Source organism: Emys orbicularis, chromosome 4 (assembly GCF_028017835.1).
Source record: "Emys orbicularis isolate rEmyOrb1 chromosome 4, rEmyOrb1.hap1, whole genome shotgun sequence".
NCBI classification, from domain to species: Eukaryota; Metazoa; Chordata; order Testudines; family Emydidae; genus Emys; species Emys orbicularis.
The window spans coordinates 134,078,866-134,101,074 of NC_088686.1; the positions used below are offsets into that span (position 1 = coordinate 134,078,866).

At 42.3% G+C, this 22,209-nt stretch overlaps 1 protein-coding gene across 1 annotated transcript in view; it reads right to left on the reverse strand.

Moving 5' to 3' along the window:
* Positions 1–22,209, reverse strand: part of ANKS1A (ankyrin repeat and sterile alpha motif domain containing 1A) — a 162,575-nt gene that overhangs the window by 114,253 nt on the left and 26,113 nt on the right. The window contains exons 2-4 of the mRNA XM_065404506.1: positions 5,623–5,703; positions 4,001–4,157; positions 2,120–2,182 (exon numbers count right to left, since the gene is read on the reverse strand). Of these exons, the coding sequence (XP_065260578.1) occupies positions 2,120–2,182; positions 4,001–4,157; positions 5,623–5,703 (301 nt within the window). The remainder of the gene's footprint in view (positions 1–2,119; positions 2,183–4,000; positions 4,158–5,622; positions 5,704–22,209) is intronic.

Sequence of the window (22,209 nt, forward strand, 5' to 3'; positions counted from 1 at the left end):
TTTTCAGACTCCAGGTGGCATGCTTCCACTTTTATCAGCGGCCCATGCAGATTTTATAGCACACATTAAATCCCATCTGCATTATTTATTTGTTTCCAGAGACCAATTAAAAAGACACAGATAACTTGTGTGGCATAGCTTATTTTTCCTTTAACTGCAGGACTGCTAGTTTTTCTACTCTGGTTTTGGTTAACTGGTCAGTTTCTTCACAGGAGTTAGCCAAATTAAAGGAAGCAACACATTACAAAAACAAAGATAGCACTCCCTCATCATCTCCCTAACTTAATTATGCCACTCGTTATACATAGCTTCCTCAGCTCTGGAATAGCCTATAATCAGGTCACCTACAGCATACGTTGCAGGGACCATCTGCTCACCAAGGCTTCTGGGAAGGAAGAGGCATGGTAAGGGTTGATATGAGTTGGTTTGGATTTAATCTTTGGTTGGTTATTTCTGGCTTTGGCGTAGGGGAAAAGCAGCTGGCATTTGTAGTTATTCCTATACAAATGATGAGTTTGCTAATTGTCAGGGTGCCTAGAGCTTGAGCATAGGCATCTTTTTTTAAACATGTCAGAAGCACCCAAGTCTTATTTTTGAAAGGGACAGAGGCTCCTAAGTCACACTGACTTCCAATGACGCTTAGGCCCCTAGGTCCTTTAGTCACTTCTGAAAGTGAGCTTAGGTGCTTTTGAAAATGTTATTCTAAAATAAAATGCAGTTCTCTTTTTAACGTATGGGCAGTGCACCAGGAGCCCAAGGAAAGTCTTTTAAAAATACCCTTTATGAAAACAAACAAGTCCACAAGATCTGACTAACTTAACATCTCTAGAGGTAGTTTAGCTCAGTAGCACTTTATTGCAGTACTTCATTCACAAGAAACACTGACAAACTCCCATATTATTTTACAAAGCTCCTTTTAACACATTAAATTCCCCTATTCTTAGTATGTGTTTCCACAGAAGAGACTTGTTGCTGTAAAATTCCACCTTTTAAAAAAATGGAGAAAATGTGATCTTCAGTTAAACATTTTTAATCAAAAAGAGGTATGCACTGGAGTTTATTTCCTGTAACAGATATCTGCTAATACAATCACCCTACTTCCCATTAGCTGGCAAGCCCAAGAACTCTGCCTGTGTAGGGTACTGCAGATCAAGCACAGTTGAACTTTTAAGTAAACTTTGAAGAGCTAAACTCTGCCATGGCTGGCTGGCTCCAGAAGAGTAGTCCGGAAGCCATCCTGGTGTGATAGCTGGAAACAGAAGCATCTCATGATAAATCAGCGGGCTATTATATCATCACTTGCCTGAAGCCTGGCTATAAATAAAACTCAATTAAACACGGCAGGTGTCTGAGCAAAACACTATCTATCTATCCACTGGCAGACAGAACAAATGACCTTAGAAACTTTTTCATCTGCTTCAGTGCATGATAAGTTCTTATTTTTGTGCCCTTTTTTGGATCAAGAATTGCTGAAAGCAGAGAGAAAAACCAACAGGCAAAAACACAGGGACAGAAGACTAGGGATAAAGAGCCAGACACAAAACACAAGGACTCAACACCAAAACGAGAGACTGATGCAACAAGCAAAACGGGAGGTCTTAGGCAGTACAGACATTACTGCCCCCTGCCACCAAAAGCATTAGCTATCCATTTAGAAAACGAGTAGAATGTTGTCACTACAAAGAAGATTTGTCATTCACTCTGAAAACCCCATGAAGAAAATGCAGCCATCTTTAAGCAGGAAAACAAACAAACAAACCATTCTTTCAATTTCTGCTCAGTAACAATAATTTGAGCGTGTGAAACAAAATCTGAAGCATTTTAATTAAATTGTTACCTTTTGGAAGTCATCCAACCAAATTAAGCAAATTGACCATCACCATGAATCTTATACGTTTAAGTATTGAAGGAGCCCAAGAAAGTAGGGAAGAGATTTCCCTAAATCTCTCTAGAACTGGCTTAAAAAGAAACCCACAAATAAATGGTTGCATTTTACTGTTCCTCAAGTGGCTGGAAACCAAGCAGGCATCATCAGCCAACTGGATGACAATGCACCTGGATGCATGAGAGTGCAGCTTGGAGTAATGATGCAGTGAAATCCTGACAGCGAAGTACACACCTTGGCATTGATATAGGGGTCAAAAGGGCCGTACTTTTTGAGTTCTTTGATCTCAAGAGTATTCTACAAAAAGGAGAGGAAAAAAGAAAAATGTGACAATGAAATGGGTGAGATACAGCAACAAAGCAATGGGTGACTCTGAAAGAGTGGGGATGACAACACAGCATCTCATTCCAATCGTAAACCGTTAACCACACCGGTCATTCCAGCTGGTAGATTGCATAATTTGAACCACTGTGCACATCATTTACAAATCTTTAAAATATAAAATGTGCAGGCTATTTAATGGACTTCATTCATTTATAGAGTTTCCCACTCGAGACCAAACATTAATGAAACATTACCTTGAAGAATTACACTCAACTCCATCTTCTGCATAGGCTTCTTCCATACCTGTCCTACTCTAACCTCAGACAACAGACCCACTAAGACTTACATGATCACTTGGTTGACTCCATCACAGATTGATTGTAAACAGATTTAAGAAGCATACTAAACTGTTTACAACCAATTTATTTAAACAGAACAGATTGGCTGCCTGCAGCTGTACTGCGGGTCACTACTAGGCCTGGAGCTGAAACGTGATTGACAAACATAACATAATCAAAGACATTTTAAATGTGCACACTTAACTATCCTTACTTAACTGAGGAGTGGTAATAATTAGCACTGACAGCAGTTTTTATCTTCATGGTGCTTTACAAACTACTAATTCAGTCTTAGAATGGCCTTGTGAGGCAAGAAACTCCATTTTACATACGAGGAACAGAGAATTTAAGCATCCTGTGCAAGGTGTCACAAGGAGTATGTGTCAGAGCCAAGTTTAGAACTCCAGAATTCCTGAGTTCCAGTCCTTTCCCCAACCACTAGGGAACACCCCATAACAGGGGAGGTTTATTGATAGTCTGACTGGTACTAAAGAACACATTTGCCTCCCAGTCTGCAAATAGGAAGACATTACTTAATAACAGGCTGCTTCCTTATCCAAATGCTTAGATACAGGGCAAAATCATAGAATAATAAAATCATAGGACTGGAAGGGAGCTTGTGAGGTCTTCTAGTCCAGTCCCCTGCACTCAAAGCAGGACTAAGTATTGTGTTTTTATCCAGCAGCCACCTGTCTGAATGAGTGGACATGCATTTCACACGTGCTCTTATTTGTGTCAGAGATGCATGGAGAAGACACTGACAGGCTTTCATGGGAAAGCTACACAGGGAAGTTAGCACTCCAAGATGAGAAGACAGCACAGAATAACAGATTGATACAAGCGAAGCCAACCTGCATCCCACTCAAAGACCAGGGTGCAGAAAGAAAGGAGGCTGTATTACTTGATCTTCTCATCCAATTGAGAGGATTGCTCTTTAGGATCAAGTTATAGTTCTCTATTTGGGGTAGAGGCAGGCCATATGCTTTAAAAAACCCACCCAATTAGTCAAGTGGGCACAAGTGCTAAAAAATCAGAGCAGCTAGGAGTGTGGGGCCAAACAAAGACTTAAAGCTGCTTTGATTAGTTCCCAACAGAAAGAGCCAATATAGCCTTTAACAGTACTAGCAATCTTCATTTAAGCATTCAGCAACTGGAGAGGAAATAAATAGCCAGTGTTTGTTTTGAAAACCCAGTAGGAGAGCAGAAGATCACTTCCCAGACACTCTGTGGTTGATCGACTGCTCACTTTCACAACCCAACCACTCTAGATTTGATTATTTAACCCATCAGAATTAGAGCACCACACAAAGAAACAGTGTTTCCAACAATCAAACCCATCCATTTCCAAATTGCTCAGCACCTTATGTCATGCAGCTAACACATTCCTTTCCACCCTAGGAGTACAAATCTGCTGGTACATTAGAGACCAATAGGAGGAGGAAGATATTCAGACCTGTTCATTCACTTTAGTGTGGGAGGGTCCCTGATGGATGAGAAGTTTTACTATCTCTGCGTCTCCTTTCCAGGCTGCCAAGTGAAGAGGGTAACAACCTTTGCAGTCTGCCACATTGGTTAGCGCATCGTTCCTCAGCAGAACTTCCACCACATCCCTGGAAAATAAGGATGGCTATGAGTCTCCAAGATACTCAGTCGCAACAGAACTGAAAAGGATACTGTTTAGCAGTCTGCACCCAAAAAGTGTAGGCTGCTCAAAAATAGTGGTTTGCAAACACCACACACAAAACCACACACAAAAAACCACCCCAAATCTGAACAACAATAATCATTTATTTTTATCAAAATGAAAGTTTTGTGGATTTAAAAACTCCCAGAAGGTGTTGCCCAAGAATTATAGACATGTAGGGCTGCAAGGGACCTCAAGAGGTCATTAGTCCATCCCCCTGTGCTGATTAAATATACCTAGACCATCCCTGGCAGGTGTTTGTCTAACCTGTTTTTAAAATCGTCTAACGATGGAGATTCTATAATCTCCCCAGGTAACCTGTTCCAGTGCATAACTATCTTTAAGTGTTAGAACGTTTTCCTAATACCTAGGATTTAGGTTAAATCTCCCTTGCTGCAAATTAAGCCAATTTTTTCTTGTCCTATCCTCCGTGGACATGGAGAACAACTGATCAACATCCTCTTTAGAACAACTTGTTATCTGAAGACTTGTATCTCCCCTCAGCCTTCTCTTCGCTAGAATAAACATGCCAATTCTTTGAACCTTTCCACATAGGTCATACTTTCTAAACTTCTGATCATTTTGGTCACTCTGGTGGAAACCTGTTCTTCAGACATGCCACACAGCTATGCAATGTGAGTCGCACCAGTGTCAATTTGTTGCATTGGTGTAAGTCACTTCTTTACACCTGCACTGGTGGTGTGTATGACTGAGTCTGTCTCAGTGCAAAAAACCTATTGGAGGCAAGCTCCTAGGGTCATGGTACAAACCAAGCAAAACTGAGGAAAAAAGCTGAGGCAAAAAGTGAGGTTTTTAAGGCTATTTAAGTTTCAGTACATCATCTTGTCACTGTTCACTACTAGCCAAGATTCTACACATGTACTGAAGACTGTAGAAAAACCGCATGTTATTGTATTGTATTTAAGAAAATGTGATCAAGTAATTGGAGACAGCATTGTAACAGATATGCACATCGGGGCAGCGTTAATACACATCCCAGTAGAATCCTACTGGTGTGTCTGTTCCTGGAGAGGTCATCTTCTGGATGAGTTACACAACAAGAAGTGTTCGTCACTTGTGGTTATTAAAGATGAAAGTGTGTTTGAGATAGCCCAAGCATCCTAGCCAAATTTTAAATCTGATTAATTGAATTCTGCAAAAACATGCCCCTACAATTTCACCGCAATATGGTGTTGTTCTCTTCTTGTCCTGAAGGTGGTATCGTATTGCACCAACGCCCTGTTCTATCTCTGAGGCAGCCGCATTATACTTGTGAATAAGGGCATTCTATAGCGCTCTCTCTTTCTCTCTTCCCCCATATTTATTTTTTATGGATAGTAAAGCACCTGGGTATCCTTTAAGGTAAGAGGCACTATAGTAAAATTGCTTACTTGTGGCCATTCAAAGCAGCATGGTGCAGCGGAGTGTATCCAGTACTGTCAACACAGTTCACATTTGGTCCCCTCCAGATGCTGCAAGATAAAAAACTCAAACAGTAAGTCATGTACCAAATTTAGAGGCAGCCAGCTGGCAAGGAAAGGTTTCTGCAGAGTTCTTACGTTAAGTCTGTTATTTCAAATCAAGCCATAATAATGGACTGGCAGCTGCAATTAACTGCAGCAAGGCAGAGAACAGATATTGCACAATGCTATGTTAAACAAGGGTAACAAATGTCACAAGGCACAACAGAGTCATTAAGCAGACTCACTACTCAGCATTCCTCCCAAAGATCTGAGTTCTTAAGCCAGAGATTTGCTATTCCCTCACCAATGAATATTCTGCAAGGCTTCTCAACAGTACTTTAGTTCATTAAGAAGTTTTAAAGGAACATCAGTGGCAAAAGTCTATCTAAAAATTAACACAAGAACAGGTTCAACACCCCACACCATCAACCCACCACTAATCCTCTCCCTTCTCTGAAGGATTTTCATCAGCTGGGGGTCCCTTTTCTCAATGGTAAAAAACATTAAAGGATATGTAACTGTGAGATCAGTAATGGGATACAGAGCCTTTCATCTCTAGATCACTTATGCAAGTCCACTCTGAGTCAGTGGTGACCAAAAATCATCTGTCTGACAGCTGTTAGTGGGTCTGTGTGAAACAAGTAGGTGGTCTCAGAGCAGTTCCAAGAACTACTGTCACAACTGGCCTGCCTTGTTGGCAGACTGAGACCAAGAATTTAATAGGCCATGGAGAATTAATCTTCTCTTACTCCTTAGGCCTGGTCTACACTGGGGGGGCGGGGGGGTCGATGTAAGATACCCAACTTCAGCTATGGGAATACCGTAGCTGAAGTCGACGTATCTTATTCCGACTTACCTCCAGTCCTCACGGCGCGGGATCGATGGCCGCGGCTCCCCTGTCGACTCCGCTACCGCCGCTTGCTCCGGTGGAGTTCCAGAGTCGACGGGGAGCGCGTTCGGGGATCGATATATTGCGTCTTAACGAGCCGTGATATATCGATCCCCGATAAATCGATCGCTACCCGCCGATACGGCGGGTAGTCTGGACGTACCCTTAGAAGCGGCCCATCTAGAACAGGATTGAAACATACTGACGCAGCCAGGGGAGAGAGCATGTGGGCAGGAAGTGGGCACTAACCTTGCCCATGCCATAGTAGTTAAAGGAACTCGATCTCTAGGGCTGCCATGTCTGGCAGCTTTCACCAGCACTTGAACCTGCTTTTAAAAAGATGGGATGGATACATTTGAAATCAGACATGCTTCCAAAGAAAGCTGTAGACTTCCATCTCTAAGTGTGCCTTCTTTTATAAGCCCCTTTTTGCTGCACACTGGCCTGTTTTGAAACGGATGCATTCGAAAGTACAGTAGGAGTAATTAAATGAGCTCAGAAAGGTCCCAGCTCCCACAGGTATTTTTGTTTTGCTTTTTAAAGAGAAGCAGGACTGATGCTTAGTTGCCCTCCTCCACTCCACAATTGCACTGTCTTAAAATAAGAGTGAACTGTTGCTGTTTATGAACTAGGGCTGACAATTTCATTTCCTCCACAGCATGTAATCACTATGGCTCATGGTACAATACACAGGCAACCCGAGCAGTCATTAGGTTTTCTAAAATAACAGTCATTACTCGAGGGCCCCTCACCAGAAAAATGCCACACCACACACACTATCAATTCAGCAGAAAGGAACTGGGGTAAAACAGGAAGGGCATCAAACCAATAGGAATCCTATGTAGACCAAGTAGGAACTCAAACTTAAACCCAACTATTTACTTCCCTCTTTCTGACAAACATGTTCAAAAACTTAAGTTGGCCTCCCCAACCACAAAATATGTCACTGAAGTTTGTTCCCACCAAGAGAATCCACATGATCTAGTGGTTGGACTGTTATAAAAAGCTTTTCAGACATAGATAAAGGGCAATAAGCAGTATAGAGAAAAAACGACCAAGGGCACTGGGGGCAAGAAATCTACCTTGTACAAACAGAATATGGGTCCTCTACTTAAAGGTCATATCCAAATACATCCCTACCCAATAAATTGCATAGTCACAGAAGAAAGACAAGATGAGCTGATAGGGATAGAATATAAATCCTTCAACTGTATACCTCATTGACGACTGGAAGGCAAGAATATTGTCTTCCCTTTTCGTGGCCCATGCGGTCTTCCCCCTCAGAGTACACTTAGGGACAGTGCATAAGATGATCTGGTCCCCAGAATAAAATTGTTCCTAGAACTGTACAATGCATTCCACCCTTAGAGGGACTGGCTTAGGGGCCTGAAAGTCCAGACTTCTTAGGACTAAATACAGAGACGAGGTAGAGTGCTCTAGTGCAGTGGTTCTCAATCATGGGTACACCAGGAGGATTGCAGCCCCCTAGAGGGGGGAGGGGGTCATGGGACAGGTATAGTGGCATCGCAAGTGCAAGCCAGAATTAGGGGGTGGCAAGCAGGACAACTGCCCAGGGCCCTGCAAAGCTAAGTTACATGTTTCAGCCATGCCGCCTGGGGCTCAAGCTTCAGACAAGGCTCACGAGTATCACACTGAAATGCAAGTACAATATTTATATTCCAATTTATTTTATAATTATATGGTAAAAATGAGAAAGTCAGCAATTTTTCAGTACTAGTGTGCTGTGACACTTCTGTATTTTTAGGTCTGATTTTGTAAGCAAGAAGTTTTTAACGGAGTACACAAGACAAATCAGACTCCTAAAAGGGCTTCAGTAATCTGGAAAGGTTGAGAACCACTGCTCTAGTGGACTAAGTCTGGAGCTGGGAGTCAAGAAGGCATGGGTGATTCATCCCATATCTGCTGTTAATTCATCGATCTTGAATTTTGCTAAAGTACAAGCAATGAAATTTGCACCATACAAGACCAGTATCAGGGTACTCTACTGTGGAGCATATGTAATCTAGAAGACATGGTGAGATCTACAGGAAGGATTCCGGCCTTTCTTGCCTTTAGTGCACAGATAGTATTTTCACCAGCCCTCACGTAGTACTTCTTCCAGTCCCCGTTTCCTGCAGCACAGAATGAATGAAAATGAAATGGTCACTGAATGTGTACAGTACTGCAGATGCTGCTAGCATCACTTGAGAAGCAGGGTTAAAGCCCTGGCTGTGCACTTTTATGACATCTTCGAGTCAGCTCAGAGACAGAATAAACTACAGGCCAGAATCCAGGAAGTGCCCTCCCACTTTCAGCTGCCATGAAGCCTGAGTTGGATTTAGTCAATTCTAGAGCTCTGTGGTTTCCATTTGGCAATGGGCTCATGGAGTGTGGTTACCCAGCCAATTTATTGCTGGATTTACAGTGGCAATTAATGGTTAAAATTATGGCAGAGCAACTTGTTTTTAGTCTGGGCAAGGTTATAAATGTTGTGTCTGCATATCCCCTTTCACAGATTGTGTTAACCTGACCAAAATCAGAGCAAATTTTACTATTTGACATAAGGAAAGGAAATCAGAGGGGTATAGATTCACGCTGTGTACACGCACACACAGTGCCCAATGCCTGCAGTTAACCACCATCAACACTGGGCACCTATGGTATCTTTCATATGAAGATTTCAAATTACTTTATGAAGTGGATAATTTTTATTATCCCCATCTAAAAGATCAATCAAACTACTTGCCCAAGGTCACAGCAGTATAGGAATAGCATACTTAACCCGGAAGAAAAATCTCAGAGCTCTGAAGCAGCCACACTTCCGATATCGGAGTGTAAATCTTTTACAGATGCAGAGACCGCTTTTCTTACTAGGAAAACAGGGAAGAGGGCAAGACTTTGAATGTGGAGATGGAGTATTTCCACCAGGAAGGCTTGGCTTGTTCTCATTATGAGGAAGTCTGGCTGTTGCAGGAGTCTTTATGGTATGATTCTGCTTTTTAAAAAGCAATAAAAGGTGCCTATAGTCTGCAACAAGTTACTTTTTATTCTTACTAATGGAAAGAAATAAGAAACCCAAACTAACCCACCTTGGTCAAAAAAGGTCAACTCATCCCAAAGCCTAGAATGAAGTAGGGATCAAAAAGAGACTGAGAAACATTTATCTTTAGATGTTGGGATTGTGCCAGAAGTAAATCAGTCTTCTCTTCCCTTTACTCCATCTTCAGCTCCTCCTCATAGTTAAAATTGCCATATAATTCTTAAGCCTTACTAGAAACCAAATCTTTATGTATTAAGAAAGGATCAGTGCATGGCACTTGACACAAACTAAGATACTGAGATTTTTCTTATCAGATCTAGACACAGTAAAGTGACTACATACTATGGGCTGCAGAGACCAGACTTTGAGAGGACATTGGGATGGGAGTATTTCTTTGTGGAAGACATGCCTTTTCCTCTGAGAGCTGTTTGCAGTATCTGACACAGTTACAGAAGAGGAACAATCTCAGTGACACCTCACACCTTATCTGTCGAAAGAGTGGTATGTCTACACTACAAATTAAAACCTGCAGTGCCAAGTCTCAGAGTCCAGGTCAATTGATTCAGGAGACTCGGGCTGCAGAGCTAAAAATAGCAGTGTAGACATTTGCACTCAGGCTGGAGCCTGGCCTCCGAGACCCACCCCCCTCACCTGCGTTCAGAGCCTGGGGGCTTCAGCCCAAGCAGGAAAGTCTACAGTGATATTTTTAGCCCTGCAGCTCCAGCCTTAGCCAACTAAGCTGGGCTCTTAGACTCAGCCCCCCACAGGTTTTTCTTTGCAGCATAGACATACCCACTGACAGAACTGTTGCAAGGACCACCACCCTTTGACCGTACAACTGAGGGAGCTTACGGTGCTGATACTAAGGGGTTAAAGTTAAGCATTACAAAGTCAAGAGTGATTGTCAAGTGGTTGCGGACAGAAAGCCAGAGTGGGAAAGGAAGCATGCAGTTGTCATAGGAGGTTCAGATAAAGTTTTAATTAACTGGCAACTGTTAGAGTGCTTAGAAATTTGGTGTAGTTAGAAAACAGAGGCCTTTACAAGTGACAAAAGAAAGTTATTACATATTGGGAAAGAGTTACAAGCTACAGAGTAACCTATTGGTCATGTCCATTGATATAAAGAACACACAAACGCACCCATCCAGTAACAAAATCTCTCAAATGGGGATTTGACACCCTCAGAGTCTGAAAGGACTTACCAAGAGGCTTCAAAGTTTCAGAGAGAGAAAGAGAGAGAGAACACTTGTATGAAGATTTCTCTGTTACAGAGTTCATCCCCATCCAACATTGCTAAACAATTCGTGCCAGGGCTGGCTTTTATCCTTCGATATGAAAGATGCTTCTGTAGAGTCATTTTCTTTTTAGTAGCCTCTCATGCAATCTGGTAGTGTTCTGAGTAGCAGGACTGGATTATAGCTTTTTTTTTTTTTTTTTTAATTGCCAGAAAATACACCCTTAGTCCTCCCGGCAAAGGATTAATTCTCCTCTGCAGCAAGTTGACATTTTACAAAAGCACCAAATACCAGCCCTGAAGTAAAGTCCCCTAGGACCTTAACCCTCACATTCGGAAGACCGGAAGGGGATGCAATTTTGATGACAATCCAAAGCTTCTGCATCATGGAAACAGAACCAGTGCAGACCTTTGGTGCCAAGCAGTTCGAAAGCCATTGCACTAACAGAGATAAATACTTGGAGTGTGCAGTCACTGAGAAGCCCAGAACAACAGAACAGAACAGGTTTGCATTGCTCTGTACTTGTGTTCAGTGTCAGAAGGTGGATGATTCTTATATATATATATATATATCATATTGGAGATGGTACTGCTCCCATAAGCATTTTGAAATTTTTAAGCTCCGACTTTGGACTCATTAGTACCCAAGTGACATTCATTGTCAAACCCTGTTCAGCCAACACCATCTTTTTAACAGGTTTGTTTTACTGGGGACAGAGGATGAAGAAATGATAGCGCATAACTCCTCCTCATTTCAAGAGGCATTTTAGAACACATACGGCAGTTAAAAAAAATCCGACATTAAAAGCCCATTCATTAAGTTGGTTTTACATGGTGAAGACAGGAAGAACCTATGGGAAATCAGAACAGTGCATACCTGTCTGAGGGGCTCGTTCTCCTTTCATGGAAATGGCTGTACAGTGACTTCTGCCTTCAAATCACTGACCTTTGACTGTGAAAAGGTACAGCAAGATCTGGGCCTGCTTCTCCAAAGAGAAAGCATAACAGCCAACAGCATATAGACAGGAATGAAAGAAGGGGAATAACGGACTGCATGTAGCAGGTCACCTTCAAAGCACTGTCTACCTTTCCGGGGCATCACCCCCATTTTTATAGATGGGGAAAACTGGAAGAGTAGCATTAAAATTAGTTGCCCAAGGAAGTCAGAACTGGGACTAAAATTCATGAAGTCCTACCTCTAATAATACTATGCCCTGCCCTCAGTAAGCCAGCAGAGAGTTGACCAGCGTAGAAGTCGGTACACCCGAGTTCTATTCCTGGCTCTGCTGGGGAGCACTGGGAAAGCTGCTTAAAGCACAATGCCTCAGTTTCCCAATCTGTAAACTGGAGATAAAAATATTAAGATACTTTGAGATCTACAGTGCACACAGTTATACTCTTACCTATTGAAATGATGATGGAAGGAAACAGTGTCCACTGTTTGAAGTGTTACATGCAAACATTGTTATTAAGCTATTTCCCTGATTAAAGAAAAACAAAACAGCATTTGTATAAGTAGAATAATCTGTGCCTCACAGGGTTGAGAGAATCATGCAATACAAGTTTCCAATAATTTTCAGACAGCTAAAAGAGCGCAGAAGGTTTGAAGCAGATCTGACTAGCTTTCTGTGAATGGATTGGTTTTTTCCTAGCCTTATTTCAAAAAGTTTTTTAGATTTATAATATTAGTCTTTGTTCTGAAGACGCCAACTTCCCAGCCACAATAATCTGGGTCTCATCTCCCATTTCTTCACATCAGCTAATGAAGAATTTTACATGTTTCTGATATCCATATTTAATGCATTTAAAAAGGCAGAACACTATGGAAATAAGGCAAGTCCTAAAAGTTACAACATCCACCTACTCTTCATACAGATTTTTCTATTCTGCTTCTCTTGCTTCAGCAAGTGCCATGGGCCCTTGGCCTTTTATAACTTCCCATTGGGGAAAATAACTGAATAAGGCACATTGCTTTAAGACACAATAAACCCCTCATTTATTTTTTTGAACAAACCCTATTTTGCCCCCCTGCCTCCCCATCTACTTTTCTCTGCCCAGAATAACTAATCAGAAAATCATCCAGGAGTGCTGTGCTCGGATCAAGACAAAAATACTAAACACTACTTTCCAACAGCAAGTAACAGAAGAGTCACAAATAGGTAACCTGGAATCTCATTTATTATTCATATTAAAGGAGCATCTGGAAATCCCAACCAAGATTGGAGTTCCATTGTCCTAGGCACTGTACAGACAGCATAAGGCAGTTCTCCTGCCTTGAAGAATTTACGTTATAAATATTTGAGACAAAGGTGCTAGAAGTAGAATTATCCCTACTTTACAGGTGGGGAACTGAGGAATAGCGTGAGTAAGTGACTCACTCAAGGTCACAGAGGACGCCTAGCAGCTGGCAATTAAACCCATATGTTCTGAAACCTCATTCAGTGCCTCAACTACAACTCAAGTCATGAGATAATAGTTGTTAGAGTTGGAGACTTACTAGCTCACCACCCATTGTTCTCAAAGTGCAGAATACAGAGTTAATATACAAAATTAAATATTACTTCCTCAAGACACTAGATCTTAGCTATTCTAATGCAAGACCATCCTCACCTTTTTTGTATTTGCCATACACACACAGGCACGGAACAGGAACACAACGTATCTCAGCAAATGCCTGGCACTTTTACAGTGATTTATATTTTCAAAGCATGCTATAAACGTTTCTTAACAATGCTCTGAGGTACGTCATTATGCCTATTTTACAGATAGGAAATCTTGGAAAATAAACATATGGCAAACTGGGAGTACAACCTCTGACTCCAAGTCCTGTGCTTTAACTGAGAGACAATGCTGTCAAAGGGACAGACATCTTAAACAGAAGGAGTCCATGTTCTCTTCTGTACCTTTTGGGGTGGGGGGGAGGGGAAGAAGAGAGGATTATTGGAAAATATTTTTCCAGCAACCTAACAGAGTTCAAACAGACAAATTATTATAAAGCTTGGCTTTAGCGTTTTACAACTGAAGTGCCTTATCAATTATGAAAACAAATTCCAACATACTATATAAGATGTGTGTGGCCATTTAATCCAAAGCATAATTACATAATGCATTGCAGAGAGTACAGGCATTTTAAATGCACGCATTAAGTGTCACTTAACATTCCAATCTTGTACGGGAAGCATTTGGTGCGTATAATCTTCTCCCACTAACATTCGTGCCTTAATTTTACCAGAAGAAAAACATCCAATAACTCATTTATTTAGCATTTCAAACATCACAATATTGCCAAGCATTTTACAAAGTAGGATAGCTGGCAGCTAACAGGGACCCAATATGGGAGACCTTTGTCAAAAAGTCATGTTATTTTGATGGTGGACTATTGTTTAGATCAAAAATCTCTTCTTCCTTCTTGTGGGATGCAAGAGGCTATAAAGCCAACTTGCTGTGTTTGAATGGGTGTGGAAGGGTGATACAGGAAGTTGACCACAGAGGATGCAGTGGAGGAATGTGTGAAGTGATCTACATTTATGCTGTACATGTCCAGAACATAAGCTCAGGACTTTTTAAAAATAAATAAATAAATAAATACACACTAGCAGCAGATCTGGAAGCTACCAAGGACCTCTGAGGGGCCATCCCCAACCAGCTGTTTTGATTTAAGAAGTACACAATTAAAGGAAGCAGGAGCTAGATCACAGAGCATTCCCAAAATTGTCAGGAATGCTTTCTGAAGCCTTAGGTATTCCAGGCACTAAGCTCTCTGGCTCAGCATCAGCATTTACCCCTGTATGAGAACAAACGAGAAAGGACAGGTTTCGGAGTTCAGTCAGATGACAAGGGGCGGAAGAAAGACTATAGCAGCCTTGGATCTACTTCCAGTCACTACCTGCAAGCCACCCATTCTCCCAAGTCACAAAATGTGACCTGAAAGGACACTATGAGAATGCAATGCCACTTCTACTCTCTCATGCCAGCTGAGGATCCAGGCAGCTATCAGATGTGCTCTATGCTACCTACTGGATGACTTGTTGCTATTTGGGGCCCGAGACCCCAAATTTCTTGTCCTAGTCCTCCCACAGTGAAAGCACTATCACTTTCTGAGGCTCAGACATTGGAGATTGAACTTCATCTCAAAGCTGGCCACACAATACATGTTGCTCCCTGAAAAGGGTGGATGTAGGAATGTATCTTCAATAGTATCCACCAATTGATACCCTAAATTCAGCATTCACAGCATCAGTCCAAGGGGAAAAAAACAAAACCATCCAGTGACAAGACCTGTTAGGATGCAGGAAGGAGCAATATATCTGGCAGATAGAAAAGCAGCACCTTTACTCTATGTCCTGCATGGTGAGATCCTGGCAGATGGCAATTCATGGCAGCTGCACGTACAAATGGGACAGAGACAATTTGTGACTGCACAAATACGGAATACCTCATCAACATCGCCAACAATCATATCCAGGTGGTATCTCTGTCATCCACTCTGCCACTGGAAGCAAATAACTAAACTTAGACTTGGATATCTAACATTGCTGTGTCTAAGCCATACAAAACCAGTTGTTCCTGGAATCAAGTTGCCCACAGTGATATATGCAAGTTTGCAGTTGCACAGATTTGAGAAAGTGGCAGAACACTCTGATTATTGCAATCAACATGCAGAATAATAGTTTTATATTATCAGTGCTCAATTACTTACATAGTGCTTCCCCCCACCCCAAGGGCTTCAGAGCTCTTCATATGCTATGAAAACACGCACTACTGAAATGCAGCCACTTCTGATTGGAGGGCAGCAGACAGGTGCTCAACTAGCACACAGCACATAGCACATTGCACAGGAACGGGAGAGAGGAAAGTTGGCAGTACCTATAATGAAAACCACATTGGGATCTTTAACATCTGTGCTGAGCACATAGTTAAAGTGCTATATAAAAGAGAGAGAGTCAACTGCAAGAAGAGACAAACTGACCGTCCTAGGATTTGAACGCATGGTTCTAGGAAATCTGGATATTTCAACTTGATAGTTAAGCCACCCCCTCCAGTTGGTACTCATTGAGCAGTGATTAGTGGTCACCGGACAAACATTCAAAATTAATATAGGTGCACACGCTAAATGTATAGGTATTTACTAACTGCAGTATTTGAACAGTACATACATAATATTGAGTGAGGTCTTTCCAAAATGTATGAACAAAGTGTGTCCCACATACTGGAGGAGAGGGGGGTACTGAACTAAAACTTTACCCATGGGGAACATACAAGTGATTTCTGTGGGGTCTAGATTTCTACCCAGTCAGCACTTCCTGTATTCATCAGATGAAGTTTAAACTTCACAGCTCCGAAATTAAATGGTGCGTGTCAGTCTGGGCAAAGCAGGACCGGTTAATCTGAGGAGAAACTAATCCACACACAGGAGACCGCAGAACAGCAACAAGAAATAAATGGACCCGAAGAGCAGGCCGTAACAATCAGATTGCACCCTTTCTCCCCCCACCAGAAAGGTATGCCCAACCTGTTGGGAGTGCCTGGGTATGGGCAGGCATTCACAGAGACAGTGCAAGGAGTATCTGACTGGTATTCTCAGCTAAAGCCAGCAGGTGAAGACATGCTGGAAGTGCTTTCCCCTACTTTAATTGCATTCAGCTATTTTCAGGAAATTCCTTTCAAGTGCAGGGAAAGGAGAAAGATTTACTAGTGCACATAATCTTTTCCAAAAGCACCTTGGTAAACAGAAATCTTGAAAACTAAGCAATGGTAGCCTGTAAAAAAAAAAAAAACCCACCACACACCACTCTCTTACATTGCTAAGTGGTTTCCTTGAACAGGTATTGTCCTCACCAAAAGGAGGATCCTTGATTTATGAACAACAAGGATGGAAAGAGTTTGTTCATTTAATAGAGACATCTTTTTAACAAGCAGCTTTTTACTGCATTACTGTTTTTGGTACTCAGGAAGTGTTTCCCCTCACCCTGCCTTAGAAAGCCGTACCTACTGACAAAAGCCTTTAAGTGGGCAGTTTTGTAGATTTGTTAGCTTCTGATGGGTAGTTCTGGGACACTCAATGCAGGTTTCCATACAATCCATACCTGAACTACCCAGTAGTATTTAATAACCCTGCTTCCTAATTGTTTTGATATAGTTTAGAATTAGGGTTCTACTGAAGAAATGCCCATCATGGCCAAGCAATCAGACCCATCAGCAGAATGCTTCACAGGACAAGCAGATCCTCTCCAGGCAATCTGAGAGACGCCTTTAATTCCTCTGGGGATAAGACTTCAACACCACCATCAGGCCTCCAGGTTCAGGCAACTCCTTTAGACACAATCCTAGTGTTTTCCTGCAAGTCCTTTATGTTGGGCTGACCCGAGAGAGTTTTAACTCAAAACGGAGAGACAATTATGGCTCTAGGAAACAGAGGCCTGAATTCTGACGGCAGCTGCCTCTCGGGGGAGTGGGGGAGAAGCAAGCAGTAAAGTTTAACATCAGCAAGTCTTAATTCCACATCAGCTATCTTTAAAGCAAGTAACTATTTGAGACTTCCTGGCAGCCAAACTTGGGAGAAGAACTGTTAAATATAGGAGGAAAAAAGGCAAAAATTCTATTTGCATATTAAACAGGAAAACCCAGCGATATTTAAGAAAAACACCTCAGAGCATTAGAGCAAGTGACCCAGTTCAACTCCTTCTGAGAAAGGAAACCAGAATGGATGAAAAGAGAAATCTGAGAGTAGCTTTATGCTGTTACTATAACCAGGAAAAATTTGGGGTGAGCTCGTACAGAAAAAACACAATTTTTTTTTTAATCTAAGATGTCAATACGGAGAATTATTTCTTTCTTTTTAAAAATCAAGCCAAAAGAAACAGGTTTTGCATAAATGAAAGTGAAGTTTGTTTCCGAGCCAAGTTGTCACCCAGCCCAGTTTCCACCACTGAGGCAAAACTTCCCTTTTAAGAGGCACCGATTCTCTCCTCTAGGAGTGGTGGGGGATATGTAGTCTGACAAACCACACAGAAGCAAATCAGCACTGAATTTGAAAATTAAGATTTGAGGCATGCGGATGGACACTTACTGAATTACTCAAGGAGAAGCCAGGCTGTTAATGCTCAGTTCTGAACACTGCTGGGCAATGACCAATCACACTGAGAAAGTTCAGGGATTCTGGGAGCGATCTGGTTCCTTTCTTCAGAGACCGTTTCAATCTGTAGCCCGACCAAGAAAGCGATTCTGCTCCGGTTTAATCACAAACCGCCCTCCCCCAACTGTTGTGCATATTTTAAATGTGCACATCGTAGTTCAGGAGATTCAAACCCTTGCAGATGGAATTAAAAGCATTTACTCCTGGAATTTTCCTCCTGTGCATGCCCTTTTTGCTTGGAGACAAAAAGTGATCAACTCCTAAACCTCCTACCTTCACATTAAATTCCAGTACATACAAAGCCCTGAGACATGTCTGACCCCCTGCAAGAAATCCATCCAGTGACTTTTTTCCAGAGTATAAAGAGGGAGAGATGTGTTATGACTTGTTCCGTTGGGGAATTTCAAGAGTTCCATTTTATCCTTCCTCAGCGTTTAAGCCAGTCAAAAGGCTAAAATATGGCTTATAGTTTTAACCAACCCTCCGTTTCTCATTTAAGATACACATTTACTCCATCATTCTCACTCGTGGAGTGATTTACTTACAATGCTCCAATGTCACAATATATCACTCTCAGTCAGCTTAAAGAACTTAAGCCTATTGCACTTTAAGCGCAAGAGACAGAATGGAAGGGAAACATTTGCATCTCCTACAAGGCAGGCACATGGGGCTGGTTTTAAGCAAAAGCAAGACAAGCACCTGTCTGGGGCTCCTCCATCCCTGGCAATAGATGGGACAACCCCGCTACCAGATTCCTTCACCCCTCTGCTCCAGCATCAGGACTGAAAGCGGAGGGAACGCATTGCTCTATCCTGAAATCTAAGGGCCCACTCTTATTTGAGGGTCCATAAATTGCAAGGCCAATGCTGTATTTAGGCCTTGCCTACATGGGAGATTTATTTTGCCCTACCTTTAGTTTGTGCAAATTTAAACGAGACCCAAGTCCACACAATGCAGTTCTTAAAACATATTAACTGGCCACCTAATACTGATCTATAATCTACTTCGAAAGTGGATTTAGTTAATTGGCGGTTGAATTAGTGTGGACTAATGTTCATGAGGACATATCTCTAGCTTTGCATTAACTTGGCAGTGCTCCAATAGCCATCCCACACTGGTTTGCATTATATCAGTACCAGACTGTGTTTACCTGTGCGCCCTCCACCACTCTGAGTTGTAATGCCCAATATGACCTCCCTGTTTAAATGCTGGTGCAAAGCCAGGATTGGTCCATTTGCTGTACAGAAACTATCATACAAGACATTCAAAGGGAACAAAAGCCAACACACCAGATGCAGTACCAGACAAAGTTGTCTGGCACAAGAGCATACCACACCACGAGTACCCAAGTATCCGATAGAGAGAGGAAGTCCCCCCATAGTACAGAGTATAGGGAAAGCAGGGGACTAAAGAAGATCCAGAGAGCTGAAATAAAGGTGTAGATTTGCAGCATGTCCTAAACCAGCCAACGAGCAATTCTGGCAGCCTCAAGAAGAAATTCCATCAAAGACCATTACCCAAGAAAGCCCTGCATGAACCTGGAACTGAGGGAGGTTTCACCCAGCTGGATCATAACTAACAAGCAGTAACCAGGGGCAAGAGGTGATCTTCTCAAGGGCCTACATTATTAATAGCTTTATGCACTAGTAGACATGAAACTGATCTTTGGCTCACTGGCAGGCAATTCAGCTATTTGTATTACAGTGACCACAACTGGTCCCACTGTGCAAAGACATAGCAAGACAATCCCTGCCCCAAAGACCTTCCAATCTCCAGGTCTATTTTCCCTTACAGAGCACTAGCTCTGGACCAAGAAAGCTGACTGACCTATACAGGCTGCAACTACCTGCGTATCCAACACTAACACAGCTCAAGCAACTATACCAAGAGGGTAACTAACATGCTTTAGAAAAGCCAACATTTTAACAAATGCAGCAATACTACATAACCAATCTTGCAGTAGTTGAACAATTTTGGCCCCTTGCTTTACAACACTGAGGAGTTTAAAGTACACCAGAATCACTTCCTCCACTATTGAAACACAGCCACCTCTGGACTGGAGCTCTTCAACAGCCTACAGCAACTCTGCACAACAAATTAGAGCAGCAAAATTGTATCTAACTGAGGCATCAGCAAACAAGCTACAAGACTACAAAAGGTAGTGACCCATTATAAAATTTACTTTTCCTCAGCCTCCCACCCCTACTCAATCTCAGACAAGGTTTCTGAGGATTATGCAGCCTGGGCCACTGGTTTGAGAAATCTGACAATCACATGCTTAGCCACCAAGACTGCAGGTTTCTGCTACAAATGAACAAAATAAATAGGCTTTTTTTCTTCTAGATCCGCCAGCCCCAAGTTAAGTCCCCATTATGGAAAGGACAGCCCTGTTTTTATAAATGGCCCCTTGGCAGTAGAAATGCATTTCTCTCAACTTCATATGTGGGGGGTGGGGTGGGAGAGGGGAGGAGTCTGCTTTTACCTAGAGCATTAGGTGACAGCAGAGACAGCAAAGGATGGGGTCATTTGTGCACATTACGCTACATCAAAGAACAGCACTGAGCAGAAGGCAAAATAAAAAGCCATAGGAAAACATCAGGCCTGCTTTGAGTGCACACGTGGCTTTTTATTCCTAAAACCATTACAGCCACTGGCTCAGCAACCTGCTCACATTATTGGAGCATTTCCAGCTGATTAGACACAACAAAGCAGCTGAATTCACACACTTCATGGGTGCTACACACGGATGTAGATTGCAGGGGGGATGGAAGGACACAAGCGCCACATCTAAACAGAGCTTCTCCAGGAAAGTGCAATAGATTCAAATCTCAGTGCAGATAAGGCCAAATGGTCAGCACTCAACGACTGGTGCTGTACAGGGGCGTGCAACCTACTGGAGCCCTGCAATCACAGAGGAAAAGTCTGTGGAGCCAAAGACCCTATTAAGGATTTCCATATGAATTTGCCTCCTCCTAGCAGCACCCTCTCCAAGCTGCCCCACAAAGCAGCATGCTGGCAGGGCAGGGGTAGTGAGAGAAAGGGAAGATAGTTTTTAAATGGGGTTGCTTGTTGATGTTCCAGTCACAGGTCCTTGGATCCCACACTCCTTCAGCTCGCCAGTAGACGTATGTCTGGAGACTTCAACCCTTAGAACACTGCCAATTAAAGTCTCATGATTTAGCCAAAAGATGGAGGTGGAGGGAACACTGCTCAAGAAAGTGCTGAGGAGAGGGGAAAAGGAGAGGGAAGAAATCCTGGCTTCTGTATTTTAAAAAGGAGACAACATCTAATACACAGGAATGGAGTCAGGACAGTCTCACCTACTGACTCACTGTGTGACAAGCAATACTTTCAAACCTGAGTGCCTAAAATTTCAATACCAACTTTGGCTACTCAGCCCCTGTGGGAGGGGGCGGGACCACAAGCCATTCATTTAGGTGCCTAAACTTACGCACCCAAGTTTGAGAAGGCTGGCCTTATCCTTAATTTGGCAGATAAGGAAACAGAGGGTCACACTTTCCTACCTCACAGAGTTTGACCAACATTTGCAAAGTGCTTAGAGATCCTCAAAGAAGGGACACGGCAGTGTGAAGTTTTATTAGTACTGCAAGGAACTCTCCCATATTCCACTTAGCATCGGAATGGAGTGAAATTCTTCTGTGGGCACTACATAAACAGATGCACTGAGGAGTTCATATACAATACTCCAAAGCTGACAAATTCATAGGGCCTTCTTGATAACTGGAATTGGCACCATCAGTTAGGTCAGTACTCCTGGCTCATCATTTGAATCAAACAAGTTTCCTGTTTCAGCTCTGCTGGGAGAAAGATGCATTTAAAGAAACAAATTGCATCAATATTAAAAAACAGCAGCATACTCTGCCCAAGTATCTCACTGGCAAGGTAAGTAGCAGAGATGCTCAACCTTGTCGCTATGATGCAATCAAAGGAAACAACAAACATATGTCAAGATGGCATGTTCTACCAGGCTCTGCTGAAGCAGGGATCTTTTGGTGCAAGGCTGCTCAAGTACCAAACCCAAACATCTTTGAAAGTGTGCTCAACACTACCTAAATCTTAACAAGGGCAGAGCCTTCTAACGAAGGGTTCTCCTTAACTAGGATATTCAGCTTCATAGATACACCTATAGTTCCTCCCTACCTTAACCAAAAACAGCACTGGTAACACTCTAAGACAGGGGTTCTCAAACTGGAGGT